Source organism: Elgaria multicarinata, chromosome 2, assembly GCF_023053635.1.
Source record: "Elgaria multicarinata webbii isolate HBS135686 ecotype San Diego chromosome 2, rElgMul1.1.pri, whole genome shotgun sequence".
NCBI classification, from domain to species: domain Eukaryota; kingdom Metazoa; phylum Chordata; class Lepidosauria; order Squamata; family Anguidae; genus Elgaria; species Elgaria multicarinata.
In genome coordinates this window covers 151,293,932-151,321,859 of record NC_086172.1, presented here as the reverse complement: position 1 = coordinate 151,321,859, position 27,928 = coordinate 151,293,932, and the positions used below count along the sequence as shown (strand labels likewise).

General features: G+C 41.5%; 1 protein-coding gene across 1 annotated transcript in view; it reads left to right on the top strand.

Annotated features, from left to right (window-relative positions):
- Positions 1-6,494: 6,494 nt before the first annotated feature.
- The window catches only part of SEL1L (SEL1L adaptor subunit of SYVN1 ubiquitin ligase), a 43,521-nt gene continuing 22,087 nt past the window's right edge, over positions 6,495-27,928 (top strand). The window contains exons 1-8 of the mRNA XM_063118482.1: positions 6,495-6,609; positions 14,894-14,931; positions 15,620-15,845; positions 18,402-18,569; positions 24,542-24,647; positions 25,067-25,229; positions 26,066-26,119; positions 26,210-26,269. Of these exons, the coding sequence (XP_062974552.1) occupies positions 6,495-6,609; positions 14,894-14,931; positions 15,620-15,845; positions 18,402-18,569; positions 24,542-24,647; positions 25,067-25,229; positions 26,066-26,119; positions 26,210-26,269 (930 nt within the window). The remainder of the gene's footprint in view (positions 6,610-14,893; positions 14,932-15,619; positions 15,846-18,401; positions 18,570-24,541; positions 24,648-25,066; positions 25,230-26,065; positions 26,120-26,209; positions 26,270-27,928) is intronic.

Genomic DNA, 27,928 nt, shown 5'->3' with positions numbered 1-27,928 from the left:
CCAGTGGCCCTCCGATATTGTTGCACTACAACTCTTGTCATTCCTGACCATTGGTCATGCTGGCTGGGTTATGCTGATGGGAGTTGAGGTCCAATAACTTCTGGAGAAATACAGGTTGCCCACCTCTGTGATAACACAATAAACAGGTGTTGTTTCCTTGCCTAATTCCTGCACCTTTTCCTTGTCCATGGGCATTAGTGGCACAGTCTTTTCTTTCACCTCCTTGATCTCCTTAAAACTATCAAAATTAGGGGGGGAAATCTTGTCAATTTTACTGGGGTGGGGTCTTTCTTTATTTCTTTTTCTTGTAAACCTCACATATTTCCACCATTGCACTGGTGCATGCACATAGTAATACTTTTGTAAAAAAACTTACAAGGAATCTGTGAAATTGACATGGGTTTCTCCAGACCTTGTCAATTTCACTGGTGTAGAAGGAAATGGACATCAATGAAATTGATAAGGTTCCCCCCCCAAGCCTTGTTAATTTTAATAAAGATCAGAAACACATGTGTACATGCACTTGTGTGCATTGTAAACATACAGCAAGAATGCATTTTTATATGTTGTTATAAACATAATAAAAAGATTTTTTTCTGCACTTTACCAATGTGCCTCGGGAAAACATTGCACAAAAATACTATTGTTGGAAGCATATGTAATTACTTACGATTGATTTTGTGTTATCAATGTGCTAATTTGTGTCAATAACATAGGAGGGGAAAACCTAAGGAGTTTAAACCTATGGCAGACTGCATGCGATCCAGTTCTGGAATTAATTTTAAAAGTTCTCCTTGTTAAATGGGGATTCAGGAGATAAGGAATGTATTTATTTATTTATTTATTTATTTAGAATATTTATATACCGCTCCCCATTGAAAAATTTCAGAGCAGTGTACAAGGTAAAATGAAAATAAAAACAGAATAAAACAGTTAAAACAAAATTTAAAAAGAAGCAAAAAAAACAAAAACCCAGAAATCCAAGGCTGCATGTTAGAGAAAGGCTTCTTGGAATAAAGATGTTTTCAGGAGGTGCCAAAAGGAGTACAAGATTGGAGCCTGCCTGACCTCCAGAGGCAGGGAATTCCACAGGAGGGGGGGCACCACGCTGAAGGCTCTTCCTCTGGTGGATTCCAAACGGAGGATGGATCTAGGTGGAACCACCAGGAGCAGGCCCTCGGATGACCTCAGTGACCAGGCAGGTTGGTAAGGGAGAAGGCGCTCTCTCAGGTATCATGGTCCCAAGTTGTTTAGGGCTTTGTACACAAGTACAAGAACCTTCAACCTGGCCCGGTAGCGAATTGGCAGCCAGTGCAGTTCCCTCAGCAGAGGAGTTACATGCTGGAAAGGGGCAGCTCCAGACAACAGCCGAGCTGCAGCATTCTGCACTAGCTCCAGCTTCCGGAGCAGCTTCAAGGGCAGCCCCACATAGATGTAGGGCAGAGCAAACCCACAAATCAATAATGGAATGGAACTGGGGCAATCCACTCATCCCAATTCAAAACACAGGTATCAGTCCTTTAGAAATATCTTCGTTTCAACAGTTGTAACACCTTTTTCACATGAGCAAGACCTTTTCCTTCCTAATAATTAAACTTACACAAATTGCTAGTTGTGATTATCATCTCTACATTGGATTCCATTTATTCATTCAAAGAATGTATAAGCCACTTAGGGCCAAACCCTCATATACAAAGATGGATGATACAAGTTCAGATAGGTATACAGTTATTACGAGAACTGCTATGAATAACACATGCCATTCACACTCTGAATGAAAGACTTCAGTAGCTAAGTTATCAAAGCCTTCTTAAAGGCCTGAACTGGAGGGGCTAAGTGTAAATCAAGTGGAAGATAGTTCTGCAACTGTGGGGCCATGACCAAGCAGGCTTTGTTTCTCATGATCACCAAACTCAGCAGGCATGCAAGCAGGGCCTCCAAAGCGGATCTGAGGGTACATATGGACCATTTGTGTAAAAGCTGTCCTTTAGATTACCTGGGGGCTGCCTTCATGGCATCGAGTTGGTGCCACCTTCCCCTAAATCCCAACTGTTTCCCATAGCTGGGGTGGCATCAGGTAATCCTGATGCCAAGGAGGGAGTGCGGGGTTTCCAGCAGTCATCCGGTTACTGGAGCCACCACCACCCTGCTCTCTTCCTGGTTTCTGGTGACCAATCATCGGTTGCCTGCCACCAGGACCACCACCACCACCCTGGCCTGGCCCTGGAGCGATGTCAGATGGCGGAAGAGCTGTACTGACCTTGCTCTCACTGAAAAAGTCAAGGTAAGTCCCTGACTTTTTCAAAGCATAGCTTTGTGGGAGAGCCCCGCAGTGGCTACGCATCTGCGTCACATAACTGACACAGCCCAGATTCGCAGCCACCACGGGGTTTTGGCTGTGTATAAACAACCCCCTGGCCACAAGCCATTTAGGGCTTTAAAGGTTAACACAAGCACTTTAAACTGGTAACCAAGACAACCAATGCAAAAACTGTGTGACGTGTTCTGACTTTCTGGCCCACATTAACATCCAGGCTGTCAACTTTTGCACCAATTGTGCTGCAAAGTCAGCACTCATTTCGTTTCAGCCCTAATGAAATGAGTGCCGGTTTTGCATTATCTTTTGAATTAGCTTGCTTATTCAACTTTGTTTATCCGTTTTAGTTACACCTTCATTAAGCACATTGTCAGCTCATTTTACAGTAGAAAAGATAGCGATTGAAGTTCAAGTTTCTTTTGCCACTCAAAGCAAGATTATCTGTAGCAGTTAGGCACCACCTCAGTAAGTACTTTTGATTACATTCTCCTCACTTCTAGGGGTGGGGGAGTCTCGATGATGCTTTGGCCACTTGTTCCCTCATAACCCTGTGTCACCGCAGTTGTGGAGTGGGAACAGTTAATCTCAATGGCACGAGGGAGTGTGAGCTTTTTGGATGAAAAAGGCACAGCGACGGCAGCGATTAGCCTGCCCCCTGCCCAGCTTTCCCGTGACTTACCCTGAGCCTTGATCCTCCCCCGGAACGCCCCCACCTCAACCTGAAGTGAGGTCACGACTGACAAACAGAGGAAAGAAGGCAGTAACCTCGGAGCAAAGGAAAAAGTCACAGGAAGTCAGTGACTTTTAAAAAGCACAGTTTCGGATGAAAGCCCATGGTGGCTGCATCATATAAACAACACAGTCCCAAGTGGCAGGCTACCACAGGCTAAACAGGGCGTATAGAGAAGCCGTAAGTTGAAAGAAGTTCAGGGGCAGTACTAAAGGGGTTTAATTTCCTTTGGAGAGAGCACTGGGAATTTATGGAGTCTTTGAAGTATTTGTTTATTTGCAGAGCATAGTGGATGCAAATAAGAGTCTTAAAAACAGGTAGCACAGCTGCTGGTCCTGCCTTATACTCCAAGGAAGGTTATTGCTGAAGTCCTTCAACCCCAGCTTTAATGAAGTCTAGTTGAAAATGCCTAGCTTTCTCTCTCCAAATTCAATCAACAAAACTGGCTCCAAACCATTTACCTGGCCCTCATGTTCCCAAACTCTGATGAACATTACACTCCAAAGACTGGGGATTGGTTGCCAGCTACCAAGGAACATTGCTGTTTAAGTATCAGTCTCTGACCATTCAGTTCAGAGTAATCATACAATTTAGTGATCAAGACAGCCAAACTCATAATACCTTGGTCTCCTGATGAGCATGAAGTGTAGTTGCTTGCTTCAATTTGCCCTTTCTGTACAACAGGTAGATTGAGTGTTCCTGTATGAATCTCAGCCCCAGTGCTTTGTTTTGCTCCAAACATCTTTTTCAAAGCTGAGTTTTGCAGACAAGCTTAATTTTTAAGACCAGACAAGCTGTGCTTCTGAAAAGTTATGTTTCTGAAAAAGCTCCTTATATTGGAATGGTATGCTTAACTGGTGGGTCAAGATAGCTGTAATGGGGTGGGGGTGGAGGGCACATACTTTGGGTAGAATTCAACATAAGTCCTACATAGAACAGACACATTGAAATGAATGATACTTAAATTATCATGATGAACTTCTCCCATTCATTTCAATGTGTTTATTCTAAATAGGACATGTGTGGGTTTTACCCTTCATATCCAGCACAGAATTAAGTGTGACAGCACAGAACCCTTCTATACCAAGGTAATACACTATAGTTCACCTTAGATGCTGGTGTTTCCAGATGCTCCTAGTGCTACCACTTAGAAGGCATTGTACAGGTATTCTATTTAAAAAAAGCAATGGAAGGAGTGGTGAGAAAACATGAGAGGGTTATGAATGGAAGACAATGATATCTGAATTCTCCTTAAAATTCTGTGGGCCAGTGGAGGCTGCTGGGTCCGAATTCGGTGGGGTGGTGAATCCATTCTGGGTTTTAGTCAGAACCAGCCATAATGGGAAATCTATAAATTGAATAAGTGTTCCTGGAAGACAGCGGGTTGGCCATTATGTGAACAGAGTACTGGACTAGCTGGATCCTTGGTTTCAACTAGAATGGCTCTTGTTCTTAAAGGAGCAATCCTATGCATGTTTTGACAGGAACAAAATCCTACAACTCCCAGCACTTCCTAGCCCAGCATGGCTAGCTGGGGAATGCTGGGAATTGTAGTTTTTTTCTGTCAAAACATGCATAGGAGTGCATCCTTAATAAAGACTCTTCCAGCAGGCCTACCCAGTTGAATTTTAAGATGCCTTTTAATAATGTGCTGCTTTTAATAATGTATTAGTTTTAAATGTTTTAATTATATGTATTTTAAGGCATTTGCATTTATGTTGTATCCCGCTTCGATCCAGAGGGAGGGGCGGGTAACAAATAATTTATTATTATTATTATTATTATTATTATTATTATTAACACTGGACTCCTTTATAGAACTGTTGTAAACATCTGCAATATGACGATAACACCATTGGATGATAATATGAACTTCACACACACTTATGTTGCTGTAAATTAAAACAAAAAGAAAACTGGATTCTAGATAATAATATTGGAGTACATTGCAAGAATGTCATTCGCTACTCTCTGTCAGACACAACACAAAATGGAGTATAATAAGACTGCGCTACTTTGTAGGGCTGTTGTGAGCCGTTGTCTCTCAATAAGAGCCCCCATCCCACCTGCAATTTGAGAATAATAACAATGGACTCTACTTTCCTGCCAAATGAAAATGTAAATATAATGCATCATTAATATACCCATGCTGCAGGTGCAGTGTGAGTTATTGCTAAGAGACACTGGCTTATGACAGCCCTGCCAAGTGGTCCGGTGTGACTATATTGCTATTGCCTGGTGGAGGGGAGGTATCCGAGGGAGAGTAGTGTAGGACCTAAAATAATACCGAATTAGGACGCAATCCTATGCATGTTTAGACAGAAAAGTCCTACGATTCCCAGCATTCTCAGCCAGCTTTTACAGTATAAAACATGCGTAAGGTTGTTTTCTTAGAACGAGTATGAACTCCCTGTTTTCCAGTACTTTTTATTGGGTGGACGGGCAGGGAGGGAACTACACGAGAATCTCCCGTTCCGTCGCAGATACGCCAAAAACTTGGATTTCTACTTTATTGAGCAGCTGTGTCACTTCAACTCCTGGAGGAGATCAGAAATCGGCATCCAAAGAAACCAGGAACTCCTTGCTCTAGACAATGGGTGCATCTTTCTGTTTATCTCCATGGGCGACAGTGTACGACTGTAGCCTTTTTCTCTCTATATGTAGCTTTCCAGCCCGGTCTCCGATGTATTCTGATGACCTGGCCTTCTCGATGCGTGCCACTGACTTGTCGCAATGCCTTCTGGTTATTGTAGTCCTTCCTGTCCGTTCCGTTGTGCGCATGCTACTGCTGGGCTTAGACAGGAGGGATCTCTGCGACAGTCAAGGGGTACAGTCCCGATGAACTCAAAGGTATACTTCCGGTTCTACGTTGCTGTCAGTCGAAACCTCCATGTGTGGGGCAAACTTGGTGGAAATCCATAGACGACTGTGTAACAACACAGGCAGTGGTAGAGGCTCCCTTTCGCTGCAACGCTTTGAAATAATCTCAGCGTCAACCACGGCCCCGCCCAAAAAAGGTAGAAAAGAAGCTAGCCATGGATGACTTTATTCACGCCTTTTTAATACCAGCAGGCTCCTCCTGCGAGAGACCTACGAGCTGCAACGCGAGACCGGAAGTGAGTGTGGAAAAACTGCGTTTACCTCTTCGCCGTCGTGGCCTGAGTGGCCGGGAGAAAGACCCTGACGCGCCGCCCTGCCATTGGAATCGGCGTCTTCCGTCCAATTCGGAGAAGCCATGTCGGAGAACGCAGCGGCCAATGATATCCGGGCTTCGCCAACGTCAAGCAGCCATTGGAAGCGCCCGCGTCGCTGGCGGCTGCCGGAGCGGCGCCGCGTGATTGGCCGCCGCGCGGTTGTGGGCGGGGTCGGGGAGCCGGACTCGGGGCTCCCTCAGCAGCGCAGCGGCCGTCGGTCGTGTTGCTTCACCGGGAAGGCATCTGGAGCGCTATGGAGCTGCTCGGTGGCGGCGGAGCGCGGCGGCGGCGGCGGCAGAGGCTCGCGTGGGCCGCGGCGGCGGCATTGGCGTCGCTGCTGCTAGTGGGTGTCAGCCTGGCTGCCGCTGGTCAGTAATGGCGCTTCTGGTGGGCCTCGCCTTCCTGGGACCGAGTTTGGGAGGGGAGACTCTGAGAGGTGGCGGTGGTGGAGCACCAGGAGGCTGGGACGGGAGGTGGCTCTGCCAGGGCCACGGCAGGCGGTTGGGATGCGGAATGCCACAGGGTGCGGTGGGTGGGTGGGTGTCATCTGTTGGGTGCACCGAGAACCCCACCGCTGGGCCAGCGCTGACTTCTTCGTCTGCCTCTTCACCACCACTTAGTGAATTTTAATTAAAATATCATGGCTTTCCGTATTTCCCTTCTTTTGCTCTCGTCTCCCCGCCCCCCACTTCTCTTCACCCAGAGTGTCTTATCCTAAGCGACATCCTATTAGCACATTTGGACGGGGCAGTCCGTTCCCCTTTCTGTTTACTGTGTCACTTCTGCATGCCTCTGCACACCCACCCAGTTTATGTAAGGCGTCTTACCAGTGCAGGCTTTAAACATAAGAAGTGCCAATGTGGATCAGACCAAGGGTGCATCCAGTTTAGCACTTTGTTCACACAGTGGCCGACCAGCTGTCAACCAGGAACTCACAAGGAGGACATAGGTGCAACAGCACCCTCCCACCCATGTCCACCAGCAGTTGGTGTACAGGCTTGCTGCCTCAACTACTGGAGGTAGTACACAGTACTACATAGCCATCAGGACTAGTAGGCATTGATAGTCTTTTCCAGGAATTTATCAGACTCTCAATTAAAGCTAACCAAATTGGTGGTCCTCACTAGGTCCATATGCACCTGATTGCGTTTAAATGTGCTTGGTGCGCGTGCTGGTGCTTTTATGTGTTAAGTTAGCATGGCTGTGATCAGTAATGGGATGGGCGATGGTGCCCACCCTGGAATTTGTGTGATGCCACATCAAACTTGGCAAAGCGCACACATGGAAACTGTGCATGGGGAAGGGCCATCGTTCAGTGGTAGAACCTATGCTTTATGTGCAGAAAGTCCCTGGTTCAATTCCCAGCATCTCCAAGCAGAAAGACCCATGTCTAAAATCCTGGAGATCTGCTGTCAGGCAGTATAGACCAAGGGTAAGTACGTGGTATCCTGCAGAAGTTTTGGGCTACAACCTCCATAATCCCTGATCACTGCCCCTGCTAGCTGGGACTGATAGGAGTTGTACTCCAGAACATCTGGAGGGCACCACATTGTGTTCTCCTAGTGTACGCAACACTGATTTAGAAGGGCCAAGAGTCTAGCTTCCTAGGTTCCTGTATGGATAAGTGTTATCCTACGTTCTTTATAAATAAGGCATATATCTTCTATGGTTAGAAGATCCTGAACCTTGTCACCCTTGAAATGCAGGGAATTTCACTTCGCTTTCAAGGCTCTTTGCCCCTAGACCATGGAAAAAGTCAGTGGCTCTTTTTCAAAGGCATTCATGTAGCTGAGGTAGGTACCTTTAAAATTTTGTTAATGCAGGTGATTGTGTTGTTTGCCCTTCTGATTGAATTGTGAAGTGCCAAGAGGCTGAGCGATTCAGTAGGTGCCGGTTGGTGATGAAATATGGCAGATCGCTTTCAAAATATGGAATAAAAGCTAGTTGAGCGGAGATGGGAGGGATGGTTTGGACTGAACAGGGCAGGTACAGCCAAGGGCCTGAATTAATGGAAATGATGGTGGGTGGGTGGGGCAGTAGTTTGTAAGTTGCACAGAGAGGATGTGTGGATAAGGCGGAAGGCATTGGAGAGGCACATTAGAAGGCACATCAAAATAACTAACTCAGCAGTGGTTGATGCAGTTAACTGACTAATTTGAAGTCAGAGCCCACCTTTCCGTAGTCCAAATCCATAATTTGATCTGTATATTAGCTGACTTGGGATTCAAGCAGGGTGGAATGCAAGTGAGCTAGTATACAAGACCTCAACCACTGGAGTGGCAAAATGTCTGCTCGTCTTCCGTGTGTCTAATTGTTCCAATTTATGTGTTGAAATCTTCTACATACTTTAACAGAGAGCTGGTTCCCTGTCTTAGGCTGCAATCCTATGCATATTTATCTGGGAATAAACCCAATTGAACACAAGCCCTGTTTACATGTTCAAGCATATGAGGTGCAAATTGCATGAAAAGGGAGAACAAGACCATGTTCGCTGGCGTTGGAAGGAGAGCTCTGCAGCAGGCAGCTTGCTGTAGGAGTGTTGTTCTACTCGTGGGGTTCTAAATCACACGGGGAGCATCACATGTATTTGAACATACAAGAAGAGCTTCACTGGGACTTACGTCTGAGTAAACATGCATAGGATTGTGTTGTCACTGCGCAAAGAACAAGAGTGCTATCCAACTCCAGTTCTTGATATTCCGGGTTCCTTGTGAGCAGTTAAACCATAGGAACAGGTATGTAATCGTACCTCCTCCTATCCTATTTAATTGCTGAGAAGGTGGATGTACTGATTTCATTTCTTGTTGCAGGCTCAGTTACTCAGAACATGAAAGTATTGCAGTGTTATCTTTACTTTTTGAAACTTGCTTTCTGGTTTTGTAAAGTTTATGATGCAAGCTTGTCAAGTTTAAAGTATGTTATCTCTGAGCTACCACTTAAGTAAATAGGGGTGAAGTGAAGGAAAACATAAAGAAGCATTTGGAGGAGAGTAAGTGGATGGCTATGCAGTCATGAGTACTAGTTACTGTCGGAGAGGTTGTGGAAACGGGAATATATTAATATATTTTAATGGTAGCCCAATTAGTACTAGCAAGACATTGGAAAGCATAGGAAAGGTTTTTTGTTTTGTTTTTAAACACACAGAGCAGTGTCTTGTAAATTCTGGTGCTAGAAAGGTTCAAAATTGGCAGTCTGACTGATTTAATACAGGTATGGTTGCGGTTCTTGGGATTATTGCTATGTATGTTTATAATTTAAACATCCCATTGACTTCAGTGGGGGAGATTTAAGTACATGCTTAAGTACTACTCAGTTCACTAACTTAGCTTTAGCTGGATCATGATTACACTTAAAAAGAAAATCCTTGGTGGACACTCATTGGGCATTTTACCAATCTTCTGTCCGTCCATAGATTAATGTAGGGTGGAGGTGTTGTTTGCAAAAAGCATGATCATTGTGATGCCATTGTAACTTAGTCTGCTGGACAGTTGGGTTAATTGTCAGTGACAGGATGCAAATCGAGTTTTGCCTCTAATGTGATGGTGTGCCCCGATCCTTTGAGCAGTTCTCCCAGTACAGCAGCTGAGAGTAAAAGGCCATGGGCTACTTATCACATCCAAAGATATGATTAGTTGTTTATTAAACCTAACTAGCCACCTGCACTTTTCCCAGAAGTATTTTTAGAAAAACCAGTTCCATGAAGTCAAGAAATGAATGAGTCAAGGTTGCTATTTGTTGCAGATAGTATGTCCCAGGATTCCTGCCCCCTGTTCCTATCTTTACAGATGGCAAAGACACTAAAAGGCATATTTTTGAAATCAAACACTTATATGTAATCCTCAAGTCATCTGACAGAAGCATTTTAATGCATGTCAGGGTTTTGGTTGGGAAATAGGAACTAACTTTGGCATAACAATTTTGCTGTGTTTGATGTGCAGGGGGAGGTTGTGATTGCTGGCCTTTCCTAGAAAATATCACATTTTAATTTAAGGGTGAGTATATGTAGATTTATGCCATCAGCCTCGTATTTTCTGATTCACAAGTTAGATGCAAACTACAGCTAAAAATAAGACTGCAGTTAACTCTAGATATTCCATGTTAGTTAGTTTAGACCTTGAAAGGCATTTCTATTACAGGCTTTAAAATGATTAGCATCTGAGTTCTGCGTTGTTAGTGTGTGCTGATATCAATCAGTAAATGCCCTTTTAATATCTGAAGTATTAAGTTTCGCCAACTTAAGCATGAAGACTAAGTCTCCCTCCTATAGTTTTAGAATTCATGGTCAAGATTTACTTGGTTTGATTCCTTGAATATAATAACATACTGACAAATACGCAGTGTGGTTTTTGTATGCCTTCGTCTGCTGTAGATCACCTGATGCAGTTCAAATCTGTCTCGTAAAACCTTTCTGAGACACAAACATCCAGTTGCTGCCAGGTATTTTTACCTTTCAGGCTTATGACTCTTCTTGGAAATATGGAATTCTTAGAGATCTTTACTACTGTTGCCTAAGAGGCAATTTTCCCATTTATTTATTTATTTGAAGAACCATACATTCCAGCTGTGAATTGGCTCTACCTGTTTCAGATCTTTTGAGCAACAGGAGGGTGTACTTCAAGACAATATCCTCAGTGTAGCTTCCTATGTGTAGCTCTTTTTTCTCTGAAGATTAATGGCATGATGACTCCACCTCTTCTTCACATATATACACATGTACACACGGCAGTCCTAGTATATACATCAGTACATCAGTATACTGATGTACATCAGTATATATTATTGAACAGCTGTAGATTCTCCTAGACAAAAAACTGCCTCTCTGTACTTTTGCCAAAAGCATGGCTCACATTCCAACCCAGAACTGAAATTTGGCCAGACGGATATCCCAGTAATGAGAGGCAGTGTTTTGGGGATTGGCTTTAGGAAGTGTTCTTTCTTTCTACATGTGAGCCAGCTCAAGGTAAAGTTCTCGAAGCACTAAATGTTTTGAGAATGCTATCTTTTATCTCATTGGGAGCAGACCGTACAATTGAATTGCAGTTCTTCAGAGCATTGGCTCAATCCAAATTAGACCCTATTCCGCATGGCAGGTGGTGGGGGGCGCTCAGACTGTATCATATTGCATTTCATCTCACCTCACCTCTACATAGTCCCTATGCTGAAGCATTGACACCACTTCTGAGTTTGTACACAAAGCTCTCTACATTGCACTGCTACGATGTGGCATCTATTTGACCACTTTATTGGGTGGGAGACATTGTTTGCTGAGTTCTTTCAGCCAAAGCTTTGCACTTCAACTTAATCTGCTTCTACAATAATTCAAGCTATCACTTAATCATAGTGCTTCAATAGTACCGTATTTCTTCGATTGTAAGACGCCATCGGTTGTAAGATGCACACTCATTTCAGTACCACCAACAGAAAAAAAATCCTAAGACATACCCGCGATTCTAAGACGCACCCCATTTTTAGAGATGTTTATATGGGGAAAAAAGTGTGTCTTAGAATCGAAGAAATAGGGTACTTCACTTTTTTCTCTGGCCAGGAGGCCGCTTGGGATACTTGCCCACTTGAGATATTTGCCCAGTTCCCAAAGGTTGAGATGACTGCTGTCCATTATCACCAGTTGAACGATATGAAAATTATTCACTTCATAAGGACTAGGCAGTGTTTTTTATTGATAATTCCAAAACACAAGCTCATGTGGGAGCAGCACTTATCCATAGGCACAGAGATTCCCAACTTGAGTTATCTGTGTTCACTGCAGAACTGTTTGCAATCCTCCTAGCATTAGTATATGTTAAGCATCTGGGCTTGGAGTAATCAGTGCTTATACTGACACTTGGAGTTCACTGATGGTTGTTAACTGTGACTGCTCCTTGTATCTTCATTCACATGTATCTGTAAATTCTCATTTATACACTTGTATATAAATAATACAAAATATTAAGGTCTCTAGCAGAGGTGTATATACTGTGCCATACAAGGAGGGAAAATTAACTCAAGAACACTGACAAAGATCAAAAGTACATGTTTTATTTTATCACCAATATTTACAGAAAGGAATAATTTATTAATATACCACAACCTAATGCTGGACCAGCAGACTATTCCTAATAGCAGTGATAAAAGGTGAAAGCAGGGAGTTACAGTTTGTCACATAAGGAGCAGAAATGGCTCTAAAATTCTATTTGCTTATTGATACCAGAATAAAACATGAAGGGTTCTAACATTACCTTTCCTTATTGTAATTGAAAATTTACTCTAATTTGGTTTAAGAGTTATAGGGTTAATGATATACTCATAATTATTAGGAAGTGTACCTTTTATTTTGCAATCCATCTAATGGATTTGCAGAAATAACATCTTTTACTAAGCTTGGTTTTCATCTTGGAAAAACAATTCAAGAAATCAATCCTATAGTTGGTAATTGTTACGATTTTTCTCTTGGGAACCCATAATTAACATGTCTCCTTGTTTAGGTATATGAACAGAGTAAGCTTTCAAGTAGCCTTAAATTAATATTTATAACCATGTGATTCCTGATATTATTTTAAAAGAAATTTGCTATTGTTGTTGAGCAGTGGACTTGCCCCTCTATTATCTAGTTCTGTGCCAGGAATTGTAACGGAGTATATTAAACCTTTTCCAGGGATTTTATCCTACAGACCAGCTGCTGAATTAAAGGGGAAACTGTGTACACCAAAAGCAAAACAAACACATTCAGCTGATTTTTCCCTCTGACATGTTGCTTTGGAAAGAACATCTATTTGCTGACAGTCAACAAGTGTGTTTGTCTGCAACCTAATATAGAGCTTGTTACTTCAGAGAGATTATTAACATGATGCAATGAGAATGAAACACACTGCGTACTTCACTCTAAAGATTACAAACAAAAATACATTCATAAGTTCTGATAATTCAGTGAGTTCCACTTAAAACCAATGTTTTCCCCTCATCTTTATATTGCCCTTTCAAACCAAAAATGCTAGTTTACTAAGGGGCAGTTTCATGCTTAATTCTTAGTGACTTGGTTCTGGTCTCAGTTTGTGAATTTTTACAATAATACTGATGCTTAACTGTAGCATTCTGAAAACTATCACTTCAGTTTCATAACTGAAAGAAAAATATACCTGCAAGCCTCAAGCAGGCTTTTCATCATGAGTGATGCTTATTGCTTATGTCATCTGCTGCTGTGAAAATCCCAATAATCGGCTGTTGTTTTTCTTGAATTATTTCTACATTTGTTTCACAAAGACTAAGTGTTATTTTGCCATGAGTTATAGAAGTTAAATTTGTTGCGTTTCCAAAGTTAAACTAAGCCAGACTCCTTGCTGCTAACCTGCAAGCTTTATGAAAACTAGTTCAGCTGGCTGTTAAGACTGATCTCGCAATACTGTATTTACTGTATCATCTAACCAACCACCGTTAATCATGACTTTTTTGCCTTCCATTTTCTGACTTTGCTTTGAGACTTCAGCTAAGATGCCCTCCTGTCTCTGCCCCACACAATTCTTTATCTTTGGTTCTTTCCATGCCTTCCATTGTCGGAGCATTTTCTTACCTGCGCAACACTTCTTCTCTCCTCTCTTTAACAGTTTGTTCTTTACTGTCCCTTAAATATTCTTGCTGACTTCAAAGGATTTGAAATACATATTTTTCACCAAATTGCTGTTGGTGCTTTTATGTTTCCTGTGACTTTTCAAAATAATACACTGACAGAGCAATAAAAGAGAAAATCGGATAAATGCATAACATGGGGAAGGAAGGAAAGAACATTCTGCTATTTATGTTTGATCCCTGCAAAGCAGAAGGTGTGTTCTAAGACTCTTCCGTGTACTGAATAATCTAGGAATAACCGGTTCCATTAGAGACTGAGCTCTTAATCTTAAAGATGGACTATATGTTGGGTTCGATGCAGAGCATCTCTTCTGCAAACAGAAGAGGTCCTTTCATTCGCAGAAGGGAATGAGATCTAGTGGAAACTGTCTTTGGAGGAAGGCGGAAGAAATTTCCCCTGATTTCCCCCTATAGTCCCACTTCTCACCTCCCACACCCCTCTGGTGGGTCCCCCCGGTCCCCAATCCTTCAGAATAGATCCTGAATAGGGCTGTAGAAGGAAGGAATGGTTTTGGTTTTTTAAACTTCCTTTAATAGACACAATTTTGTTCATATCCTTTGGTTGGAGAACTACATCATGAAATTCAAAGAAACGTGAATATTGAAATATAACTGTTTTGGTTCAGGCATTGGTTTCTAAAGTGAAAATTACATAAGTTGACGTTAAAATGTGATCCAAACAAATTTTCCCCCATTCCTATATGAGAAGGTTACATTTTACGTGTCTGGAGGTGCCAATAAAGACTAGTAAGATCATGTGACAATTCCAGACGTGGATAAATAAAATATTATTGTTACAATATCTACAAAAGTTTTAAACTGCAGAATGTCATTTTCTGTGAGAAAATGAATGCCTCTAGTCTGCTTTGCTGAAAGCACGATTTGTTCATATATTCTCCTGTTGAAATTATATATTATTATTCACTGTGCTCAATATAGCTTGTTTTCCAGGGGGTTCCAGTTCTGTTTAATAGCCTATAGTAACTTAGTTGCATCTCACTTATCTTAAAATAGTCTTCTTTAACTTTGCAGATGAAGAAGGAACTCAAGAGGAGTCCTTTGAGTCAAAGGTGAGCACAATCTCCTTGGGTGCAATTTTGTGTTTGCACTTGAGAACTGCTATGAACTCTTCAATTGCCAATACCAGTACTCAGAACTAATACATGTGCTCCACATAAGATAATTATTTGTTTCAAGTAGCTTGGAGTATGGAGGGAGGGATGCTTCAAGAGTTGAGAGAGAAGACTTGAGTGGTGATCTGAATTTAGAGAGAGAGAGAGAGAGAGAGAGTTCATCTTGGACTATAATTAAAACTATTCAGATACCTCAGCATAGGGCACAAGCCAATTAAAAACAACAACAATAAAGTGTATTCACTACTAGAGTAGATTAGTGGGAGTGGATGAGATATAGTGGGGGATACATGTACATTGATGGTGCTATATAAATAAAAATAATAATAATAATAATACATGAATTGCAGTGAGCAAATAACAGGCTTACATTTTAAACTAAAGCAGCAGGTGCTGGAAGCAAGTCAGAGTGAGAACGAAGAATCTGGACAGGGCATATCTTCAGAAGAAGATTCATTCATGTATCCTAAGCATTTTTCTTAAACTGTTGTGGTACCTTCATACTCATTGCATGCATGCATCCTATAATGAAAATTCCAGCTTTGTTCAATATATGTCAAAAAATCTTATGGGTGTGAGATGGTCAAATGCTTCATCTATTTAATTTTTCCTCTTTATTTTCTAGACAACCTTGCCTTCTGAAGAACAGGTGAAAGACCATTCAACAGGAACCCAAGTGGTAGCTGGTCAGATCTTCATTGACTCTGAGGAGCCAGAGACTCATACTGAAAATGGAGAGAGTTTCAGGAGCCAAGAGGAGGCACAGGAAAAAACTTTGGAGGACTTAAGTTCTCTAGAACTGTCAAACCTATTAAATAAGGACTTGGAAGAGGTAGAAGCACAAAAAACAGGTGATCTTGTATGCTGTCTTTGATCTAGAGGTTTAAAAATATATGTGTGATCTTTTAGTTGAGTGTGGACCAGGGGCAGGAGAGAGGATATCAGTTCCTGAGAAAGAGCTGGTATAACTGTCTGAGCCATGGTTATCAGTGAGTCATGGACCTCACACTCTTCTTCTGTTCTCTTGTGTGAATTTCCCTCCTCAGCTTTAACCATGACATAGCAATAGCAATGTGTCTGTTTTTGCACTGTTGTCAACATGCTTTCTTGTAATCAGTTAGCAAGCAAGTATCCAACCTTCTTAAAACCTAATCTCCAGTAGTCTGTTTGCACAGTGTTGGATGGAACCCAGAGGAGCTGAACGGATATTCTCTTCCAGAAATAACAGAGGATAATGCTCCCTAAATTAATAGATTTACGCAGTCACTTAACACTGATAGTTAACTAACTAGGATTCTTTTACTAATGTTTCTGAATAGAGTTGGATCTTAGCATACTTACTTACCTGCAAGAATACAGGGAGAAGGAATCTTCGCCATCCTATGGGGAAGGTAAAGGACAAGCAAAGGCAGGCTGAGCACTCAGCCTTCGCTTGCAAGAGCTGAGTCTCTTCACACATCTTGTGGTACCCCAATCAGACAGCAAATGGTGTGTGAAGGGGCCACCCAGCTGGCTCAGCTTCGCCTGTCCTGCTTTCGTCACCCAATGGGAGAAGGCGTGGGGCAGAAGAAGATGCCCTCAGCAATGATCACCCACCATGCACATTGGTTGAGGCAACTTCACTGTGAACAGGCCCTCCCCATTGGGGGTTGCCCACATGCAGCAAAACTAGCTCCTTGCTGACACACCAGGTGGAGCATCCACCCAGCACATTGGCCAGCAACCAAATGTCATCAGGGCGTGGCCATTTCTTAGTGCATGGTGTGAGGAAAGTGTTACTTTGATGCGATACTACATCTGCTTGTGCAGTCTTACCTAACTCTACTAGGTCTGTGCTTTTATAACACATAATCCTAAAGGTTTCCTTGCACCAATTCTGCCTTCAATGGAAGGAGGATTTTGATTTTATTTATTTATTTATTACATTTCTATACTGCCTAATAGACGAAGCTCTCATGTTGAGGCAGCAGCATGTGAGCCTGCTGAGTGTCTTAGGCTATAATTTAATGGAATAAGCTCCAATGAATATAATGGGGCTTACTTCTGAATAAGCATGCATAGAATTGCATTGTTAGGATCATATACATAAAACTAAATGGAAGGTACTACCCCAGTCATTTATATAGCAATTAAACAGTAGTAAACCGGTGCATAATTCTTGGAAGATTTGCATCTCCAGGAGTGTGGTTGAGAGGTTTAAGTATAAAAGCATTCCAAAATCTGAGTTGGGAATGTAATATGTTCTTTGGAAGTCATGACCAGCATTACCTTTTATGATGGTGTTCTGGGTACTGCAGTGCAGCTTAACCTTGTATTAGATGTGTTAGTAGGAAACATTTCCTACAATGTAAAAGGAAATCAATGTACACATGAGTCATCATTGCACTTTAACAGGCCAATGGTTACCAGTTCTTGTTCAGTATAGGCAGCTCCCATGCAAAGAACGTAATGGTATAAGTAAAGGTGACGTACTGTAGAAAGCATATTGTACTTGAAATCTCCTACTGTTTTGATAAGAGGACATGTTCCAGATCATTTTGCAACTTGAAAATGAAAAAGCAAAACAAAAGCTAATCACTCAACTGTGTTGAACCTTTTTATATCTAATTATAACATTCAAAAAGGGAAGACTTGTCTCATGTCATGCATGACAGTACAGCCTGATGTTTCATTTTTCTCTTAATGACACGTCAACAGTAATTGCTGGCTTTATGTAATTTTCAGAATAGTTTTGCATATGAAACTACCGTCGCTACATAACCACATAATAGGGCGAAGTCTGCTGAAAGCTTAAGCTGTTTTCTCTTTAGGTTAACAAATATAACTTCAATCTATCATGGGAAGCCCCTGCTGAATTAAAAAGAGGGTGGGTCCCGTTTCCTGTATCATTAAACTTCATCAGATTCTAGCCTTAAATAGTTGCTTTATCAGAGAGAATTTCTGCTTGCAGTGCTTATTCAGTCCTAGTTATAAATTGAGGATTTGTTAATGTCCTGTTGCTTTCAGCTCTGCAGTTAATTTTAATAAATAAAAATATGGGGTGTGTGCAAGGGAGGGTGCAAATGTGTATGTGTGTGAGAGAGCAGAAAAGTGTGTATTTGAGTAGATCGCTATGCAACAGCAACTAAATGTGGTGCAAACAACTTTGCGCTCATGTTGCTGCCAGATTATGATGACTAATTGGCAAATTCCAAACTGCTCATGTGTTATTCTGCTGCTGTAATTTCGAGAGTTTCTGAATCTGAGTATCCATTAGAAATTGTCTATGAATCTACATTTTGGAAGGAAAAGGCTTAAAGATGCCACATGTTCTTTTTAACATAGAAAACTGGTAAGAAACAAAATTGGCAACAGTTGAGATCCTTTCGTATGTTAACTCCTGGGTGTTTGTGTGTTGTCGTCATTAGTTTTGACAGCCATTGCAGGAACTGCAGATGGTGAACTGTGCCACTTCCCGTTTCTTTTTCTGGAGAAGGAATACTCAGAATGTACAGTAGATGGGAGGGAAGATGGCAGACTCTGGTGTGCAACAACCTATGACTACAAGAGCGATCAAAAGTGGGGCTTCTGTGAAAGTAAGTGTGGAAGCTATCCTTAGTAATTCAGTTCTTAGCCTGCATGATATTTAATTGATGAATAGTGTTGTGAGAAATTTTGTTCCTACCTTCATAATGCCAGAACTTGGGGTCAACTGGTGAAATTAGTTATCAGGACAGATGGACAAAACACTACCCTATTTCTTTGATTCTAAGGCGCACTTTTTATCCCATATAAACGTCTCTAAAAATGGAATGCGTCTTAGAATTGCAGGTGTGCCTTAGGGGGGGGGGGTTCTGTTGGTGGTACTGAAATTAGTGGGCGTCTTACAATCGATGGCATCTTACAATCAAAGAAATACGGTACTTCACGCAAGACGTGATGTATGGAATTTGCTGCTTTAAGACTTGATGTTGGCCCCTAGCTTAGGTGGCTTTAAAGGGTCCCTCTAGCCCCTGAAATTTGGAGGAGCCCCCCAAAATCTAAAAACACTTTTTTGCAACCAAAATGGAATTCAGAGCTGCTACAAGAGCACCAGAATTAGAAATAGATAAAAAAATTAAAACAAAATGGTGTACATAACTGCTCCAGAGTCTCAAAACCATCAAAATTACTGTGTAAGAAAGCTAAGTTTGACCCTTTGGAGGCCTGGTAGCAGCTATGGACCACATTTTGTTTTAATTTTTAAAATTATTTCTAATTCCTCCCCCGCCGCCCCCGCAATTTCTTGCATCCATGGGAGGGGTCAGGGGGCAAAAATGCCCCCCAGATCTTACAGAGGTGACCCCCTCCCTTCTAAGGAATATTAAACAAATTCTTTGAGGAACTTCCAGATTCAGAGGCGCAGTACATCTCGAAGTACCAGATTCTGGGAACAAACAAGGTGAGGAAGCTTTTGGGCCTGTCCAGACAACATGCTAAGCCATGGCTAGGCTGCTAACACTTCTGCAGCAAGGGGTTACTGAGTTTGTTCAAACTGTGGTTATGTAGCCGCTATGCTTAGTAATGGTTGACACGACACACTAAGCCATAATGTTTAGCTCAAAATGCTTAACCATCATGGTTTAGCATGTTGTCTGAACAGGGCCGTTGACTTCCAGGCTTCCCAGATATCTGGCTAGCCACAGCTATCAGCACACCTTGCAGCTTTTAGGGGGCAACTTGGCTTCTCCAGTTGGGCAAAATCAAAACTATTTGTTTTCCTTATTTTCTGTATTGAGTATATAATTTGTTATGAATTTGTCTTTTGATTTTATTTTCTGTCCAGTAGAATGATGTGGTGTCAGTGAGACTCTGTAGTGACCCTTTCCAGCAGGAGTCCTTGATTTCAGCAGCCTTCTCGGTTGTTTTGTATTGTTTTGTATAACTTGACAATATGTTTCTCCATTTAATGTAGCATTCATATTCCAGGAGTGGAAATTCGTGTGTAAAACTAATTTCAATATTTTGTCCATATACGTAAAAGTCATGTAAGCTGGAAAAAAGTCATGTACCCAAGGAGGTTCCAATCTAACTTTTGGCAGTGCAGGATATAATAGGGAGAAAGAAGGGAGCAGTTGGAGTAATAGAGGAGCAGTATAGGCAGGGTAAGTGGTGCCATCACAACAGGAAGAGAAGAGTAAGAAACAGCAAAAGAAAAGAAGTCTTGGGAACAACCAGTTGCACAATGTTCACCATTACGCCCTTTCTAGTTTTGCATCATCTGATCAAAGCACAGTCAGTGAACATAAGCAAACACACCTTAACACATCAAAGAGTAGAAGAAAATACTGAGCATAAGGATTGTACTTATGTCTATGATGGAATTGATAATGGAGATGTTCATCTTGGTGGTTTCCAATTTCTTGCAGTCAAAAGCACTTGCTCCAAATGTTCAGAAGACTTACAGTCAAATGCTGGTCACAATATCTTTGTTGTTGTTGTTTATTCGTTCAGTCGTTTCCGACTCTTCGTGACTTCATGGACCAGCTCACGCCAGAGCTTTCTGTCGGCTGTCACCACCCCCAGCTTCCCCAAGGTCAAGTCTGTCACCTCCAGAATATCATCCATCCATCTTGCCCTTGGTCGGCCCCTCTTCCTTTTGCCTTTCACTTTCCCTAGCATCAGCCTCTTCTCCAGGGTATCCTGTCTTCTCATTATGTGGCCAAAGTACTTCAGTTTTGCCTTTAATACCATTCCCTCAAGTGAGCAGTCTGGCTTTATTTCCTGGAGTATGGACTGGTTTGATCTTCTTGCAGTCCACGGCACTCTCAGAATTTTCCTCCAACACCACAGTTCAAAAGCATCTATCTTCCTTCGCTCAGCCTTCCTTATGATCCAGCTCTCGCAGCCATAGGTTACTACGGGGAATACCATTGCTTTAACTATGCGGACCTTTGTTGTCAGTGTGGTGTCTCTGCTCTTAACTATTTTATCAAGATTTGTCATTGCTCTCCTCCCAAGAAGTAAACGTCTTCTGATTTCCTGGCTGCAGTCAGCGTCTGCCGTAATCTTTGCGCCCAGAAATACAAAGTCTGTCACTGCCTCCACGTTTTCTCCCTCTATTTGCCAGTTATCAATCAAGCTGGTTGCCATAATCTTGGTTTTTTTGAGGTTTAACTGCAACCCAGCTTTCACCTTTGTCATAAGGCTCCTCAGCTCCTCCTCACTTTCAGCCATCAATGTGGTGTTATCTGCATATCTGAGGTTGTTAATGTTTCTTCCTGCGATTTTAACTCCAGCCTTGGATTCGTCAAGCCCAGCACGTCGCATGATGTGTTCTGCATACAAGTTAAATAGATAAGGTGAGAGTATACAAACCTGCCGTACTCCTTTCCCAATCTTAAACCAGTCCGTTGTTCCGTGGTCTGTTCTTACCATTGCTACTTGTTCATTATACAGATTCCTCAGGAGGCAGACAAGATGACTTGGTATCCCCATACCACCAAGAACTTGCCACAGTTTGTTATGATCCACACAGTCAAAGGCTTTAGAATAGTCGATAAAACAGAAATAGATGTTTTTCTGGAACTCCCTGGCTTTCTCCATTATCCAGCAGATATTGGCAATTTGGTCTCTGGTTCCTCTGCCTTTTCTAAACCCAGCTTGTACATCTGGCAATTCTCGCTCCATGAATTGCTGGAGTCTACCTTGCAGGATCTTGAGCATTACCTTGCTGGCATGTGAAATAAGTGCCACTGTATGATAGTTTGAACATTCTTTAGTGTTTCCCTTTTTTGGTATGGGGATATAAGTTGATTTTTTCCAGTCTGATGGCCATTCTTGTGTTATCCAGATTTGCTGGCATATGGCATGCATCACCTTGACAGCATCATCTTGCAATATTTTAAACATTTCAGCTGGGATACCGTCATCTCCTGCTGCCTTGTTATTAGCAATGCTTCTTAAGGCCCATTCAACCTCACTCTTCAGGATGTCTGGCTCTAACTCACTGACCACACCATCTGAGCTATCCCCGATATTATTATCCTTTCTATACAGGTCTTCCGTATATTCTTGCCACCTTTTCTTGATCTCTTCTGTTTCTGTTAGGTCCTTGCCATCTTTGTTTTTGATCATACCCATTTTTGCCTGGAATTTACCTCCGATGTTTCTAATTTTCTGGAAGAGGTCTCTTGTCCTTCCTATTCTATTGTCTTCTTCCACTTCCGCACATTGCTTGTTTAAAAATAGTTCCTTATCTCTTCTGGCTAACCTCTGGAATTGTATTATTATTATTATTATTATTTATTTATATAGCACCATCTTGGGCATATCTCCCCCTATCACTGTTGTCTTTTGCTTTCCTTCTTTCTTGGGCTACTTCCAGTGTCTCAGCAGACAGCCATCTTGCCTTCTTGGTTTTCTTTTTCTTTGGGATGTTTTTTGTTGCCACCTCTTGGACAATGTTGCGAACTTCTGTCCATAATTCTTCCGGGACCCTATCTACTAAATCTAGTCCCTTAAATCTGTTCTTCACTTCCACTGCATGTTCATTAGGAATATTAGTGAGCTCATATCTAACTGATCTGTGGGTCTTCCCTATTCTCTTTAGTTTGATTCTAAATTGTGCAATAAGAAGTTCGTGATCTGAACTACAGTCAGCTCCAGGTCTTGTTTTTACTGTCTGTATAGATGTCCGCCACCTTTGGCTGCAAAGGATGTAGTCAATCTGATTTCGGTGTCAGCCATCTGGTGAAGTCCATGTATAAAGCCGTCTTTTTGGTTGTTGGAAGAGAGTGTTTGTTATGCACAGTGAGTTGTCCTGGCAGAATTCTATCAGCCTATGTCCCGCTTCATTTTGTTCTCCTAGACCATGCTTACCTGTAATTCCAGATGTCATTTGACTGCCCACCTTAGCGTTCCAGTCTCCTGTAATGAAAATAACATCTCTTTTTGGTGTATTATCCAGTAGGTGCTGCAGATCCTCATCGAACTTTTCTACTTCTGCTTCTTCAGCATCTGTGGTTGGGGCATATATTTGGATCACTGTGATGTTAAATGGCTTACCCTGAATTCGAATTGAGATCATTCTATCGTTTTTTGGATTGTATCCAAGCACTGCTTTAGCCACTTTATTATTAATTATGAAGGCTACTCCGTTTCTTCTGTGATCCTCTTGTCCACAGTAGTAGATCTGGTGGTGATCTGATGTGAAGTGGCACATTCCGGTCCATTTCAGTTCGCTGACACCCAATATATCTATATTTAATCTTGACATCTCGCCAATAACCACGTCCAATTTGCCCTGGCTCATAGATCTTACATTCCAGGTTCCTATGGTGTGTTGACCTTTAGAACATCGGATTCGTCGTTCACCACCAGCACCGTCGGCCGCTAGCCGTCCTTTCGGCTTTGAGCTAGCTGCGTCATCACGTCTGGGGCTAGTTGAACTTATCCTCTGTTCCTCCCCAGTAGCATTTTGACCATCTTCCGACCTGGGGGTCCTATCTTCCGATGGTATACTGACATATCTCTGGTTGTACTGATCCATTTAGTTTTCATGTCAAGAATACTGGGGTGGGTTGCCATTACCTTCCCCAGGGATCGTATTTAGTCTGACCTCTCTGCCATGACCTTCCCGTCTTGGGTGTCCCTTCATGGTTTAGCTCATGGCATCCTTGAAGTGCTCAAGCTCCAGCACCATGACAAGGTAACGATCTCCTTTGCTGGAGCACAATATCTAGTTCAAGACTGTCTTAGTCATGAGCATGTAGAATAGGCTTAGAACAGGATAGTGATTATGGATGAGTCCTGATTTTCTGTGGATTGATTTTAGAGCAAAACTACACAAGGCAGTCACTTCTGAAACTCTTCTTCCTGACCTTTGTTTTTTAAATCGGGAAACTGAAATAGTGTTAAATCTATCTTCTTTCCAGCAAGGGGAAATCTATCCATCAGCGCTGGTGGGAAAGCAACTGGGTGATGGTTGGCAGGGAAAGGGTTAAACGGTCTCTCCTCAGCTCATGATTGTAGCCTCTCATGGCTGCTTTTCACTTTAAAAAGAGAAATCAGTGTGGAGATTTTTTTGGAAATGACAATCATGTGTAGTTTGGACTAAAGTAACTTTAAAAGTACATTGCTGAAATGCAAAAATTGCTTTGTCTCCTGAAAAGCAATTGGTCCACCTATCTTCACATAATAATCAAATGAAAAGAGCTTCTTTTCCCTAAGTAGAGTAAAATGGGCAATTTCCAGTTTTGAACATGCAAGTCTTAGTTGTCATTGACAGTCAATGTGAGTGCTTCAAGAAAAACAATTTTATTTGGAAAAATTAAGAAGTGTTTCACTTTGTAACATCTCCACTAAAATCAGAGCTAGAAAGACATTTGACAGTTTACTGTTTATGATTTCTGAGACTTTCCTCCTTTGCTGCAAGACAAGTACAAAGAACAATGGTTTGTTAAAGCACAGGAGCCCAGTGTGAAATATATGGGGTGGTGTTTTTTTAACAATCAAAATTGTTGGTGTGACCAGTACTTTAGTGGGTGAATTACTAATTACTCTTTCTCTCCCCCACCCATTTTATTAGCTGAAGAGCAATCTAATAAGAGAAGACAAATGCAAGAGGCAGAGGATGTTTACCAAACTGGGATGAAAATCCTTAATGAAAGCAGCAAAAAGGCCCAGAAGAAAGAGTGAGTTACCGTCTTCTTTCAGCCCCGCTATGGAATCTCCATGCAATAAAAATCTAGTACTTGGGTATCATTAGCTATTAGTCATGATAGCTATATCCTTCTGCAGAATTGGAGCCCTAACATATAGATGCTTAATACATACTAAGTGTCATCAAGCTACTCTACCAAACATTTCTTTCCGGGTAAATATTAATAGCATGTCAACACTCATTACTTAAGTCATTTTGGTATCGTTTCCAATATACATGAGACCTCACTTTTCAATGTTCTAGCACTAATATTTAAAACCTGTAACTATTTAATATTAGGGTAACCTGTTGCCTTCTTCCAAAGAGAAATTTCTGTTAAGTCAAAATAATAACTGAGCCTGCCTGTGTGTGCATATGTATGTAAATATATATATATATATTTACTTTAAGAGCCTATAAATATCTTCTGAGAGCAGCTGACATGAATCATACTAAGGCGATGGAAAAAGTGTCTTATGCTATGTTGTTTGGAGACTACCTGAAGCAAAACATCCGGTCAGCTAAAGAGCTCTTTGAGAAACTGACTGAAGAAGGGTCTCCTAAGGGGCAAACAGTAAGTATACCTTAAAGGGCTCTGGCCTGTTACAGGAAGTGTGTCTTTCCCCCCCTGCTCAGTGGCAGAATGTAACTTGCATGTAACTGCTGAAGAAAATAACCACATTTCTTTTGTTGTTTCTGTTCCTGTATTAGAACACCAGCACACTTTCAGTCATGGCTAATACAAGGCTTGAATGCTAGTTTGGTGTTATTTAAAATAGTTTTGACTATTTTATACCAAATTAGCTGCCACAGATCTGAGAAGTGGAAGCTGTTATCAGGGTCAGCCAAGCAGTACAAGAGGGTTCAGGTAGCAGCACAGCTTCTCCAACATAGGTTTAGTGTTCATACCGTTTATGGAGATTTTCATAGGATGTGAGCTTCCAACTTAAACTCTCAGTGTGGTAGCATAGTGCGCCTCTTCGTGTCAATCAAATCTTCAGCAACTTGGGTTCAAAATAAAAGTCAGTGTGAAGCTTTTGTTGATGTGTTTTTCTTTTTTGCTCAATAAAGAACATAAAGGTAGCATTTATTGTAGGGGTTTCTTCCTGTTCTCTCACTGTAAGCCTGTTTTTAGATTAGCGCACAGAATTGAAGCTACTCCAAAAGAAATGCCAAAATAATACTCTTAATATAATTTAGCTTGTTTCCCATACTGTGTTGCCTTAAAATTTAAGATATGGTCATGAAGTCTTTTTCTAGTTTGCTGTTTTAGAAATGGTCTCCCTATTGACTCTCTCCATCTTCTATTCAGAATACATACGTAACCACGGACACCTTATAAAACAGGTTGTGACTGTAGTTAAACCAGTCTTGAAGTTACCACATGTGAACTTTATCTTTCCATTTCAGGCCCTTGGATTTCTCTATGCATCTGGGCTTGGTGTTGATTCCAGCCAGGCTAAGGTATGGCAATTCTACTGAGTTTCTTTTAAAAACAGCAATAATAGGCCATTGAAAATAGTGTAATTAACCAGCTCTACTTTCCTTCTGTAGGCTCTAGTTTATTACACTTTTGGAGCTCTTGGAGGAAATTTAATAGCACATATGATTTTGGTAAGTGTATTTCCCTACCTAACACACAAGTCATTGCATAAAATGGCATATTCTGTTACCACAGTATAAGTGTCTTATAATATCTAAAATACCAAGATGTTTTAATCTGAAATATTAGTGTTATTTTTATGACTCTAAGGCCAAGACGTTATACTCACCTGGGAATATGTCTCATCAATCCTAGTGGAGCTTACAACTAAGTAGATATGTATAGGATTGCACTGTAAATTAACTAATTTGCTTTTAAATAGGAAGATTTCCATATTTAGATCTTCGAACTTGAATCTCCTTGTTTCTATTACTTTTTAAGTCAAGTTCTTTATCGGTTTAAATCCTGCTGTATCAGTAGTGCGGTTGTTCTTAACATAACACTGAGGGTGCTCAGTTAAACCCTTAACATTGCTTCTTTTAATGTTCATAGTACAGGCAACTTTTTGTTTTGGTTTTTACCAAGCTAGTTCAGCAATTGCTTACCTGTCTTCAGATGCTAGTTGGACAATTGGCATCCTGGACTACTTAACAGCTTCTCAGCTAGCTAAAGTAGTGGGGGTTTTAATTCCCTTAAGAAAAATTCACTTTTCATTCTAGTAGCTTTCTAGAAACCCTTATAAGCTAGGTCGCTAAAATCTGAACATAATTCCATGGATCTTTTAGACATCTCAGGCAGTATGCACACACATCTGCTTCCTATTCTTTTCTTTCAGATGAAATCTGTGTTTAAACGTGGCAAATCTCCACAAAAGTTTAAAAGGGGTCATTCCTCCATGTGCTGGTCTCTGATTACAGTTGCAGCATTAAAATTAGGGCTGTGCAAGCCTCAGATTCAGAATTCCAAAGCATGGTTGCCATTTTGTGTAGAATCCGCCATTTTGTGCACAGCCCTAGTGCAAAGAGAGGAAAAGGTCCTACAACTCCCAGCATGCAGTAGTGCTGGACTGACCTACCAGGGTCCAGGAAAGATTGGCGCTTGTGGCCTTGCTGCTGCCGCTCACCTGCGGAATCTGGGCCACACGAGCCCTTGGATGGCCATGAGCTTCCTGTGCAAGCCAAACCCTGCTCCTGCGACAGTTGGCCACTTCTCCACGCTGTCCATAAATTCTGCGCTCCCAAAAGTGCACAGATCTGATCTTCCACACAATTGATGCCATAAATAGCCATTTCCCAAAGATTAGAGGTGTAAATTACAACGGTTATCAAATATATTAAGCAAAAATTTGAAAAGTGGGCCAAATGAAATACGAGGTGCATGGAAAAAATAATTGCAGTTATAATGAAATTGTTACCTGAGCTGAAATTGTTACCTTTTTCAAACATTACCAGTTGCCATACATGAGCAGAGATTAAAACGATGGCAAATTTTACTTTTGAATTTCATTTTCAATAATAAAAAGCCCAGATTCAGGTCTAGTGCTCTATGCCCAGAAGACAAAAGGGTTACAGTTTGATATCCCCAATCATTCTAGATACCAGGATGCGTATCAGATAAAACAATTCATACACATTATCCATGTTGACCAAATGAAATCATGGATTAATATGGAGGTTTGTGGTGAGAAAAGAGAATATGGGGACTGTCATTTCAAAACGAAACCTCCAAATCAGCACTTGTAGTAGTGAGCCCTTTCTTACGAAACACAAATCAAACAGGGCAGAAATTAA